Here is a 13,615-nt window from a genome sequence, read left to right as displayed (position 1 = left end):
GGAGGAACCTGCAGATGCAGCGACAGTTAAATATTTTCAAAGAATGTGGCTGAAGATAAAGTAAAATGCTTTAAGGTTTATGTATTTATGAAGGTGAAATTTGTTTAGTGTAAGTACAGTAGAATATTTTTTGTCTTTTAAACAGATTATTCTTAATGGAGGTGTATTAGTTACGCCAGTGGTTCTCAACCTTATTCTTTCCACTGACATATCACTTTAAGTATTCCCTATGCCATAGGTTCTCTGTGATTAGAAAGGGATTGCTTAAGGTGGTATGTGGGTGGAAAGAATAAAATTGAAAACTACTGTTTTAATCGCACCTAATTGACTCATTATGTGTATGGTTTCATAGCTCCAAAAGAAATGGGCCAAGGACAATTTTTCTCAAGCAAAGTATTTCAGTAACAATTGGGTCTAGAGCAGTGGTTCTTAACCTTCCCTTTCCTCTCACATACCACCTTAAGCAATCCATTACTACTTAAGGAGCACCGAGGGCATAGGCATTATTTAGAGTGGTACTTGAGTAGAAAGAAAAAGGTGGAGAACCACTGAATTAGGCATTGTAAGAGTAAGTATCAAGCAACTGGAAAATAGTCTCATCTAGCATCTGTCAATGCCCATAGGTGCTGGATACCAGGGCTTTTATAATTGCTAGCAAGTTGAATGGATCAGGACAATATCCTGTTAAAGCTTTAGAAAGATGCTTAAATTAAAGTGACATGTAAAAAATAGAAGCAGGAATGGGTTATTTGGCTTTTTGAAATTCACTATAATCATGGGTCATCATATGGATCATACTGTATTACCATATTTCTAATATTTTGCCATACCTCTTCCCATGCCTTTTGTGTCTAGACATTTGATTTAGCTTTCACTGCATAATATGGTGGAGAATTTCACAGGGTCCTCATCCTGAGACTGTGACACCTCTCTCTAGACTACCCATCCATGGACAACATCATCCCACCATCTAGCCTAATAGGTTTGGTAAGGGTTTTGTACATTTCAAGGAGACCTCTTCTCATTCCTCTAAATTCTAGATAACAATTCTAATCTCTCCCCACATGACATTCTTGGCATCTCTGGAACCTACACTGCAATCTACTATGGCATTTCCTGGGTAAGGAGACCAAAAATGTATACAATATTCCATGTGTAATCTCAACAGCCCCTGTATATTAGTACAGGTACATGATCCTTTATTCGGAACCCTTGGGGGACAGTGTGTTCCGAATTTTGGATTTTTCTAGAATTTGGAATGCCAAATTTAAACCCACCCGAATTGTGCTGCCCCCTTCCAGTCACGCTGGCATCTCTCCACTCCTTTGCCCACCCGACTCACGCTGGCGGTCTCCCTCCCCCTTGACTGCCCAACTCGCGCTGTCGGTCTCCCCTCCCTGACTGCCCGACTCGCGCTGCTGGTCTCTCCCACCCCCCTCGTCCGCATTTGTACATTCTCCCCATGTCTTTGTGGGTTCTTCTTGGGGGCTCCATTTCCTCCTATCTTTCAACAATATATGGGATTTGTAGGTTAATTGGGTGTAGTTGGGATGGATAGACTCATTTATTAAAGGGTTTATTAACGTGCTAATTTAAATTTTAAAAATTAAAGCCACATTTTATTTCATGCAATGAAAATTTCAATTGTGTGACCAAATGTAAACTGGTCCCCTTTTATTTCATTCTATATCTTTTGATATTACTGCATGTAATATGCAATAGTGCGAGAACCAGTGGCGCAACAATGCAGAAAACTCCAGGGATTTGTATTTTGATCTATATTAAATTAGCTAGACTCACCTAGGGTTTTAATGCCTGCCCTGTATCAACTTATGTCTGCTGGAAATGCAAACGTTGGGATGCTAATGAGAAGACTTGGTTTCAGAAGAAATTGATGTTCACCAACTCATGTCACTGGGAAAAAATATTGTCGCATGAATATGTGACATTTGCTGCTTGGACAGCCATCTGGTGCTGATACTGAAGTGACCTTATCGGGATATAAATACTTATAGACAATTCTGAAGTTCTGAAACAGAATATAATGCAAACTTTAAGACCAAGAAAATACCCATTGACTAAATGACAGAGGAAAAAATTGTTCAATCGCTATGATTTAACTGAATGCCGCACCAGGTTCAAGAAGACTTCTGCAACTGACATCTTGTTAGTTTTGAACCAGTTGATCAGTTCATGACTGAGGAATGAATCATACTTCATCTCATACTAAAAAGCCAACTCTACTTTTATTCTTCTTTGGCTTGGCTTCGCGGACGAAGATTTATGGAGGGGGTAAAAAGTCCACGTCAGCTGCAGGCTCGTTTGTGGCTGACCAGTCCGATGCGGGACAGGCAGACACGATTGCAGCGGTTGCAAGGGAAAATTGGTTGGTTGGGGTTGGGTGTTGGGTTTTTCCTCCTTTGCCTTTTGTCAGTGAGGTGGGCTCTGCGGTCTTCTTCAAAGGAGGCTGCTGCCCGCCAAACTGTGAGGCGCCAAGATGCACGGTTTGAGGCGTTATCAGCCCACTGGCGGTGGTCAATGTGGCAGGCACCAAGAGATTTCTTTAGGCAGTCTTTTATTGAAGCATTACCAACACCAGTTGCCTTATAGAAAAAAATGTATTTAACTGATAGAGAACAACATTCATGAGCTTTAAAAAAACTGAATTACCTGGGTTACAACTGGAAGCAAAGCAAGAACTTTTAATGATAATGGGAAACCAGCTGAACATTGTGACTGGGCAGGATCTGTGAATTGGAGCAGATAATTTATCTGGTGAAAATGAACATTAATTGTACTTGATAATAATATTAATGTGAACAAAGTTCTCTGAAATCATTCTAACAGGCTACTCAAATCCAATCAATTTGCCACATTTGAAGAACTGTGCCCAGAGGTTCCATCCACTAGGTTTTACGTGATTGATAATTTGCTCTTTGGTATGAAGGTTTCAGTAGAGATTTCCTCATTTCCATGAAAATCTTTCAAATTGTTACTTATCACCTTTACTGCACCTGTGCATGTCAATGTTTTTTATGGAATGTTTGCTATAGGAAAATCTATAATATTTAAAAAAGTAGCTGTTGAGAAAATGATGCCAGGGTGACAGCACTACTCCTGCATTAATACCCAAAGTCTCCCCAAATTCTTCTGATGTGCTGGTGAATTATGTCAGTTGTATGGTTATGGAGCCCAAGAACACTGCAGGTTCTAGCCCATCGATGATGTCAACTGATTTTTATTGACAGGGGAGACTCTAGGATTCCAGGTGTTTATTGCTGAACAGACCTTTAGGCTAAATGGAAGAATGAAAGGTTTGTTATATTCATGATACCTTCATCATTTTTGCAAGTTCCAAAGTGCTTCAGGGTCAATGAAATACTTTGGAATGCATCATCCCTTCTTTGGCGGACAGTTTCAAATTACTACAAACTACTATAAAGTGTTTTTAAAAAGCTGCTTGGCCAGGAAACTACACAAAGTTCCTTGCTCTTTACACCCCTCTGAATGTTTTCAAAGAATCTTTACATCTACCTGGGAAGGCAGACAAATTTACCCTTGATCTTAAACAAAGTGCCTTTAACAATGCAGCACACCTTCAGAATTGCATAGGGTTTACTGTCTACTCAGACTTTGCTGTGAAAGTTAATGAATTTACTGAATTGTTTATTGTCACATGCACTGAGATACACTGAAAAGCCTTGTTTTTCATGCTATGCAGGAAAGTCAACCCATATTTAGTACAGCATATGGAGCAGTAATAAAAGCACAGAGTGCAGTGTTACACTATGCTAAAGAGTGCATGGTATGGTTTTTACAAAGACAATGTTCAGGGTTCAGAGTTAAAACAGTGCAAGGACATTGCCTAGTACTAATGAGAGGTTAATTTGGAGGTTTGTGTTTTGAAGCACATATAAGAGAGTATGATCAAGGTGAATGGGTCCTTTACTATGTTGGCAGCCTATCCTGGACAATGGGATGTATAGAAGGAGTCAATGGAGGGGAGGTTGGTTGATGGCCTGAGCTGTGCTCACAGCTCTCTACAGTTTCTAGCAGTCTTGGGCAGAGCAGTTCCTGTGCCAAGCTGTGATGCAGCCAATATAATACTTCTGATATGCACCTGCGTAAATTAGGAAGGGGCCTTGCACGAGCCACGTCTGTCCACAATAATACATCTAAAAACGGAGAGTAAAAAAAATTACAGGATGAACGCAGGTTTGTATGAGAACAAATAAAGATGTTTATATCTCCTTTGCATCTTCAAAAAATTTGAAGTACAAGGTCGTTATTGGATAAACAGTAACCAGATATAAATTTAGTTTCAAGTTGTCTTTAATAAGAATGTCTTAATTCCCATCTGTTCTGGGAACTTCCTAAAGGCATCTCTGAGACTTGGCAATAGAGAACGGTTCAAGACCTAAGAATGATGAAGTAATTCAAGAGTAAAATTTCCCCTGGAATATAATGATGCTGACCTAATGTGAACATTAGTGCTTGATTAACCTTTAAATGTCTCGATGATGTAGGCGTGAAATTATGACAAAATGCATCTTTTGAATTATTGAAATTTCCTTGAATTGCATTCATTTATAGTTTACAAAGAGGTGTATAACTTAAATAAAAAGAGGTCATGTGGACAAAATTTCATGTCAATGCCACTCAGTTTAGTTAATCTGTGTTTGTAAAAGTTAAACAGGAGCATATGGAAAATGGGGCATAGCACACACAATGACATCTAAGCAAGTGTGTACAACAAAAGGTTACATTCCATGCATGAGCACATTTTCCCCATAACACCAGGAACATGTGCATGCACCTGCCCCCACCCCCCCTCCAAAGCAAATGTAAATACATGGCCATGCCCCAGAGGTCAAAGAATATGAACTGCTTGTGTAAAAATTTGGCAAACAAAGTGCAACTTTGCTGAAACACAGTGAAGAATGTTATTTAGGTTTATTAATCTGTGTGAATTATAACTACAACAGCTTTACTAAATCTGGTTTAGCAGACTGTGCACCTTGTTGCATGTAACATGAGTAAGTCTTCAGCTATCAGTATCCCATTACAGCCCATGACTTAAGAGTTTCTGTTCAAATTCATGAATTACAGATTAAATTAGAATCTAGTATTTGAAGGTTGACCTGGCCACAATGTGATAAAATTAATCACATCAACAGATTTGCTGGGATTTCAATCTTAACTGGAAGATGGCATTTTATGTATTGATATTTTCTTGGTCTGTCCCTCTTTGATTGATTTGCTAGAGTCTCTGGACTACTGTAAAAATAACATGAGAACACAAGAGCACAAGCATCAGACCACCCAGCCCATCAACCTAGTATGATCACGGCTGATCTGTGCTGGCTTCAACTCCTTTTCTGTGCCAGTTCCCCATAACTCTTAATTCTTTATCTAACAACCTTAGACTCTGTCTTAAAATGCCAGGTACCAGACCATCCATTGTGATGTTCGTTGGGACAGACAAGTTCGCCATCTTTTCATTTCTGATAGAATGGGACTTGATTCAAAGTGTAACAAAAGGAACAGGTAGAATAGATTTTTATTTGAAAAGAAAATTGTGTCATTTAAAAAAAAATCCAAAACACAGGTTAAGGGAGCTTCCTGCATTTGGTTAGACCCACCCTTATCTTACTCACATTATGAGGTTCTGCTGGAGTCTGGGTTTGCCTTTTTTAAGAGAGTCTCTCATGGATATAAAGAAAATCTGCAGTTGTTGGGGTCTAGTGCAGTACACAAAAGTCCTGGAGAAACTCAGCTGGTCACACGACATCCATGGGAAGAAAAGTAGTCAAGGGCTGAAAATTGGGCCGAGTCACTTCAAGGGATGCCTACCCTGAAGTTCTCTTTCTCTCTTTGAAGGGAGTTCTATGAGATTCTCTCTCACTGCTACCCTTCTATTATCCCTTGCGCATGCAAGCTCTGCTCTTCTCGCTTCTTCCTCTTCCCCTCCCCCCTCCCACCCTACATTTTTATCTGGGTGCTTGGTTGATTTTTGGCAGTCCTGAAGAAGGGCTCAGTCCTGAAATGTTGACTACCTTTTATGTTCTATGGATGATGCTGATTTTCTCCACCACCTTTGTGCACTTCTCTGAGATATAGTTATATAGGAGCTCCTTCTAGTGACAGGAAAATATATTGCATTTTGTTCTTTTCATAGGACTATTTTGTAGAAATATTTAAACGTCAGTGTATTTATTTATAAATAAAATTATAATGGCAGCAAATGGAACACTTTTCCATTTATTTTGTTATTTAATATGATATCTGATTTTAATTCAATAAAGTACATTAATTTCACCCTGAGATGCTGCTTCCTAAAAGGCAGATTATGAACAGCGAACCTGGAACTACTGCTTGTTTCTTGCTGGAAGAATTCTTTGAACTTTGTTTAGTTTGAGTGGAAATTTCAGGATTGAAGGTGATATGGTACTGGTCAATATCTGGAATTAGGCCATTTTGCCAGAGAATTATAACCTTGTGCTGATTCACTTACTCAAGCTTTCTTTAAATCACAGGGTTCCACTGCGGCTGCTAAAGGCGACTTTCTATTCACCAGTGATCGTTTGATTGAGATAATTACCAAGCTTTATCGCACAATATTCTTGAAAACCAACCAGAAGATAGCTGTTGAAATAAACAATGAGTAAGTTGTCTGATTATTATTGTAGATAAATAATGGGAAAGGTTCACTAAATTATAAATCTTTTAAAAATGCTGCAAAGGAAACCAAGTTGCTCAAGGCCGGAGAGAGAGTGGAACTTGACCTTCTGTGCGAATATATGTTTTGTTTTGAGAACCTCAGAAAAGTTGTGATCATATTACATCGAAGTGGAGCACAGAATTATTTTCCCCTCAATCTCTTACCCTCTACCCATCCTTTTCTATAACAATACACGATTCCCTCCCGATGTTGGGAAAGGAAGAGGCACTCTTCAATATATATTACTGTTTAGTTCCAACTTTCAGTTCTCTGAATAGTTTTCCAGATCGATAGCCTTTGACTCTTCATCTACATATCTTTTCAGCAAAATATTTTATTAGCATATTCATCATGAATTTGGTTGCTATTATAGTCATCTTTCTGATATCCTAATTGTGATGTTTCTTTTAAATAATAAAGAAACTTGGGTTCTTTTGGTATTAACAATATTTTATTAACAACTCACAACCTTGTTGTGCCACCATATTCTTCATCTAACTCGACCTGCAAATTCATCTCTGACTCCCTCTAGTGTTCAGGAGTATCACTAACACCCCTTTACTTAAGGTGTGCAAACTAGCAATATGACACACTAATACAGTATTCATTTCAATTTAAAATTAAGCACAAACATCAGCAGCACAAACTTTTAAGTGTGCAGTCTTTTAGAGATTCAATCTGTCCGGTGCTTTGATAACGTGTGTGGATCTTCTCAACACAGGTGCTTGTGCCGGCTCTGCTGGTCCACTACTGACTAGCACTGGTGGTGTTTCCTCTGTTGCTGAGCAGGGTGGATCCTTTGCATTTGACTGTTCTTGCAGTGCCTCTTGCATTTTCAGCAGGCTCTTTTGATTCCTCCTCAGTATTTGGCCACCTTCCATTCTGACGGTGTAAGATCTTGGATTTACTTCCTCCACAACAGTGGCCTTCTTGTCCCAGGTGTTGGAATCTCTGAGTCTTACGTGTCATGTGGTGCCAGTGGCCCTAAGCCTCTTGCTGACCTGTCATAGTTTGTTTTTTGTCTCCTTTGCAGATGCTTTTGTTTCCATTTGACATCTCTATTCTTATTTGGGTCTGCAGAGTAGGGAAGTGAGGTGTATAGTCTATGTCTCATTAGGAGCTCAGCAGGTGACATGCCATGTTCAAGTGGTGTAGTTCTGTTACTCAACAGAGCTAGATATGGATCTGAGTCACTGTCTTGTGCTTTCCTGAGTAGCTGTTTAATTATGTGAACTCCTTCCTCTGCTTTTCCCTTTGACTGGGGATGCAGAGGACTTGAAGTCACATGTCAAAAATCATACTCCTGCAAAGTTCTGGAATTCTCTACAACTGCAGCATGGTCCATTGTCACTCTAGATGATTTGAGGAATTTTGCATCTTGGAAACATTGATCTTATATATTTGATTACACAAGCAGCAGGCATGTTAGGAAACAATGCAATCTCAAGATAGTTTGATAGATAATCAATAACCAGAAAGTAATTATTTCTATACACGTGGAACAGATTATTCCCAACTTTCTGCCATGGTTCTGCTGGTAAATCAATTATGATCATGGATTCCTTTGTCTGCTTTGCATGATGTTTCAGACAGATCTCACAGCTTGAAACCATCCAGTCAATATCAGCATTTATCCCTGGCCAATAAACAGCATTTCTTGCCTCATGTTGCATTTTTCAATTCCAAGATGCTCCTAATGAAGCCTTTTCAGCAGCTCTTGTTGCCAGTGATTGAGGAATGACAATAGAAGCCCATTGACAACACTCAGCTCAGCTTTAATGTTGTAGTATGGCTGACAATCACCTCTAGGCCATTTTTCATTCAGATTCTTGATGACCTCCTGTAGAGCTGTGTCCTTTTCTGTTTCAGCTGCGATCTGCTTGGATTTCATATCAGATACGGGAAGAGATTCAGTGATCAGTTTCACATAGAGATTCACATCTATCTCTGTGGAACTCTTATTGTGTGCTTCACTCTTCTATCATTGTCCTGGATAACACATCAGCCTACACAATAAGTTTCCCTGGTGTATACACCAATTCAAGGTCATCATCAGTCTTTGAATTCTTGGCAACATTTCACTGAGATTTTACTTGATTATCGCTATTAATGGCTTGTGGTCTGTCTCTGCCATGAATGTTGGTAGATCGTTCCGTGGAATTTCTCGAGTCCATAGACCAGACCTAGACACTTTCTTAATCTGTGCATGTCGACAGTCAGATGTTGTCATCGTCTTTGATCCATAAGTGACTGGCATCCAAACTTCTCCCACAGTCTGAAGTAGTATGGCACCTATTCCATCTTTTGAAGCATCTTTAGATATTTGCATCCTCCTGGATGGGTCAGAAAATGTAAAAGCACGGGTTCTGTAATTAGAATGGTCTTCAGTAGACTCCAATTTTCTTCGTGGTTGTCTGTCCACTTGAATTCACATTTGTTATGTTACAACCATCTTAGGTAAATTATTTTGGAAGATAGGTTTGGAATGAATTTACTAATGAAATTGATCATTCCCAGCACTTTCAATATACCCTTTTTGTCTTCTGTAGGTCTGGGCATCTCTAGAATTGCTTTCATGTTGCTCTTGTCTGGCTCCACGCCTCCTTCTGACAGTTTATCTTGGAGAATGGTGATTTCCTTCACACCAAACTGACATTTTTTTGTTCTGTTTAGCTTTTATCCATATTTCTGGGTGCAATGTAGCACTTTGATGAGCCTCTTGTATTGTTCCTGAGTGGATTCTTATCAGATCATGTCATCCATGTACACACCTACCCCATTTATGCCTTCTATAATATGCTCTGTTGTCCTGTGTAACATTTCAGGAGCTGAATAAATTCCAAAAGGCATCCCCAGACAGGAGTATCGGCCAGTGTTTTGAATGCATAGTATTTTGTGCTATCTTCATGCAGAAGCCCTGGGATGCATCCAATTTAGTGAAAAACTTTGCACCAGCCATTTCACTTGTAATCTCATCCCTGGTTGTATGCTGCAGAGTTAATTCACTGGCATGGCATATCTACACAGCTCCAGCTAAGGTTAACTCTGTCTCTCGTAACTACCTCTCTCTCACTTTCTTATCAATAATTCTGAACACAGTTTTATCATAGATCATTGAGTCTTGCAGCAATCCAAAATTGCATGTTTTTACTTTTAGTTAAGAAAGTATCAAACCTCTCTGCCTGTAGCTGCGTGCGCACGCGAAACACATATTTCTCGAACATTTCATTTTTCTTTGGTGGGCAATGTTCATCAAATCTCGATAACATTTTCAAACTTGCCTTGGTCATCTGCCTCGGCAAAACAAATGTACTGAAAACATCTAGTGCTTGAGGTCACGCCACGATAAGTAGCAGTGCAGTCTTCTGTGCATCCAGTATACTATTGAGTCCAATGGCTTGCAGATACACTATAAATCGTTGCTTGAACAACCGCCACTCATGGTTGACATTCCCAGTCCAATTCACAGCATCAGGAGTTTTCGCACTTTACATGTTTTCTGCTGATACCAATTAATTCACACCTAGTATCATCACTGACTCCCTCAAGTGGTCAGGAGTATCACTAGCACTTTATCAGTGAACAACCTGTGGATTGTTCCAAAGCTTCATCGGGTACTATATTTCACTTTGCTGCCTTGATATGCACACCAACAGTTCAATGTTACTTCCATCACATGCCTTTTAAGTTTTACATGTTTCAGGACATGCTGTACTTGTTGAGCTTCAGTTTAAATCTTTAAGAGATCAAAGGGTCTGAAGAAAGATCAAGCCACCTAGTCACAATGAAAAGTTTTTACACGTGCTTTCATGATTAATGTTGGCAAGTGAATTTGCTTAAGTGCTGAAATTGTTAGTGAAACCTTAGACATTAGGGATTTACCACGATAGTTTCCTAGCACAAATGAGATGCTATAAATCCCTAATTTTAATCTTGTTCTTGTGAAGGTATAATTGGTATTCCTCAGATGACAAGAATATAATTTTATTTTGTTACAACAGGTGAGCAGATTCTATGAAGTGCATGTAGTCCAGTTTTTTAAATAAACATATCTTGGGCCTTCTCTCTTTGTGCTAAAGCAGTATTCCTGTGTCAGGATTCCAAATTGATGAATGCAACTAATTTCTAATATTTTTGAGATTATTGTTCATTACTTCATTTTATCATTTTTTTTAGATTTCTGGTTCAATTCAATCAGGATAAAGTCTGTGTGAAGTTTATTCAGGGGACGCAGAAAAATGGCAACCTCCCTGCATGCAAGAGGAAAAATAATCGTCTCCTGGAGGTCACAGTTCCTTAACTGCAAATCCTGATCTCTCTGGGACAATTTATTGCTGCACATATCGGTGATTTTTTTTCCCTGTTAAGCTTCTTCTCCCGAGGCTGAACTGGCTGATAATGGTTCAGTAGTAACAATTAAGTCAATTTATTTTCTACTTCCAAGATTCTCAAGGGTGACATGGTTAATGTAGAGGACGGCATGTTTAGTATATCAGTTGGTGCAACACTGTTACAATGCCAGTGACTGAGGTTTGAGTCAGGCGCTGTCGGTAAGGAGTTTGTGCGTTCCCCTGTGTCTGCATAGGTTTCCTGTAGGGCCTCCAGTTTCCTCCCAGCCTTCAAAACGTAGCAGAGCTGTAGGTCAATTGTTGTGTAATTAGGTGGTATGGCCTTGTGGGCTGAGAAAGGCTGTCTGTCTAAATTTAAATTTTTTAAGACTCTTAAAGTAAGTGTATCTTTCGCAAATCTCAGGGGGATAGTTCCTCCATCACTTTGGATATAATTGACCTACTTGATGTGATTTTGTGCAGTACAGTGCAAAAAGTCCTGGATTATGGACTGAGTGCTGGGATTTTTATTGCAAGTTTGGCACATACTCGATAGTTGAGTGCCATGCATGCCTAAGGTTCTATGATTTTATTGCTTGACTTGTGTATGTCACCTTGGGCCTGAATTATACCACTACATTTGGGTTTAGAGGGTGTCTGCTGAACTCTCACTGCCAAAGGTCACCTGAACCAAAAGGCTGCTTGCCTGACGTTTCAAATCTTTGGAACAACCTAAGCTAGCACCTTCAGGAGAAAAGGAGAGGTATGGGGAGGGGGGGGGGGGGGGGAACGGTTAGATTGGGGTTGAAGATTATTAGGAGAAATCTCTATATAGGGAAACATAAAAGGCTTTTTAAATGTAAAAGAGACTTTGCATTTTAACCAGATTCGTGAAATTGGACCTAAGGTAGATGCCTAAGTATATGGAGCATTATAGTTTCAGCTTTCTGCAAGGCAGAAGCTAGCATAGCATGGAGAAAGCAATCTGATTTAAAATAAAATTAGTGAAATATAAAGCCACAGGTAACTTTGCATATTTGAAACTGTCATTTGGTTATGGGGTCAAGCTTTCAGTGATCAGATATTTGCTGAACTATGTACAGGAAAACTGCTTGTTTTAATAAGAAATACATTGTTTGTAATTATGCATCGAAAACGTAAATTTTAGTGTTTTGTAAAGGCTATTTATGTTAAAATTTCTGGGCAAGTTGCTTGGTTCAAGGCAGCTATGAAGAAAGCTGTAAAATACCAGGAAGGCCAATAAAATCTATGCTGTTGCTACAATTAATAGAATTTACACTACACAGACTTAAATAAAAGCTAACAGGAAATTAAGTATGATTCAATAAATCTTTACAAAATTATGTTTAAGGTAAAGATATGTAAATAGATTGAGGATGGTATTTGTTTCTGGTTTAATTGTAATGCTGATGTGCTTTAATGATAAAATCGTATTTTTGTATTTAATACTTCTTTCCAGCTCATCTTGCCTGCAGAATTTGTGTATCAGATGATGGTGAAAAATCAAAGTTAATGCAGCCGATGTATTAATCTTTTATAAATCTTACAAATTCATGTGTCTGTGGTGTCGTCAACTGCAAATGTGAGTAAACATACTGACCGTATGGGGCTCAGGTCTTGGTCATTCAAGTAGAGGATGAGCACCGTGCATTAGGAATCACAGGGATTGTGCTGGGAATAACTCTGCATGCATGTAAAACTAAATTGAGTGACCACGGTTAGGCCTAAGACTCCAGATGTTGAACTCATTTCACTATTAAAATATCAGCCCTCCAAAAAATGTTTTAGAAAAATGGGCTTTTCTTGAAAAAGGGGCTCTCATTATCAAGGTAGTGTGTGCATTATTGTATTTCAATATAACAAGGCCACTTTATCTTTAGTAGATCTGTGATTTGCATCACTAAAAGGTGAAGCAGAATATTTTTTATGTTGAATTCTTTTCCATTTCTCTCTGCCAAATGAGATAAAGATTTTTGACATTCATTTTTATCATCTGAATGAAGCAAACTCCAATATTCCTTAACTGCAAACTTGAGATAAATTATTAGATGGCGGAATGCCAAACAGGTTTATCCTTCAGTCCCTACATATAATGTATTGCAAAACAGTAGTTGTATAAATGATCTAGAATATACACATTTTAAAACTAACTGCAGTTTGACATGGAGTTTAGTACTATTATGAGCTCCTGTTTCATTGAATGTGAATATCACTTTAAGGGCTAGTACCGGCTGCAACCATTCACAGCAGTGGAGAGACTGGGTGGCAAAAACTAGGACAGACTGTATCCAAAGTTAATACTCTGGAGGAAGAGAAAGAACATTAGTTGCTTTATCCAGGGACACAGGTGGTGAGAGAGTCATGTGAGTAGAACACTGAAGGAACAGCAATTCATTATTGATCAGCACCCTCTTATGAACACTGAGGTGGAGTGACTCTGGGTGAAATGGATAATTCGGCTGATTCTCCCTATCAGGGGAATTATTGAACCACACAGTGAAAGCTCACTTTGGAAGCAGGAGAATTGCTGCATTGGATCGTGACC

General features: G+C 39.0%; 1 protein-coding gene across 5 annotated transcripts in view; it reads left to right on the top strand.

The window, feature by feature from the left end:
• The window catches only part of myo1b (myosin IB), a 312,780-nt gene extending 300,106 nt beyond the window's left edge, over window positions 1–12,674 (top strand). For 4 of the 5 annotated variants that reach the window (XM_069934623.1, XM_069934622.1, XM_069934626.1 and 1 more), the window contains 2 exons: window positions 6,537–6,664; window positions 10,898–12,674. In XM_069934623.1, the coding sequence (XP_069790724.1) occupies window positions 6,537–6,664; window positions 10,898–11,021 (252 nt within the window). In that variant the 3' untranslated portion in view covers window positions 11,022–12,674. The remainder of the gene's footprint in view (window positions 1–6,536; window positions 6,665–10,897) is intronic. The other variant, XM_069934624.1, reaches the window with a different exon arrangement.
• The last annotated feature ends 941 nt before the right edge of the window (window positions 12,675–13,615 follow it).

Source organism: Narcine bancroftii, chromosome 4 (genome assembly GCF_036971445.1).
Source record: "Narcine bancroftii isolate sNarBan1 chromosome 4, sNarBan1.hap1, whole genome shotgun sequence".
Lineage (NCBI taxonomy): Eukaryota > Metazoa > Chordata > Chondrichthyes > Torpediniformes > Narcinidae > Narcine > Narcine bancroftii.
This window is presented reverse-complemented; position numbering and strand designations above follow the sequence as displayed.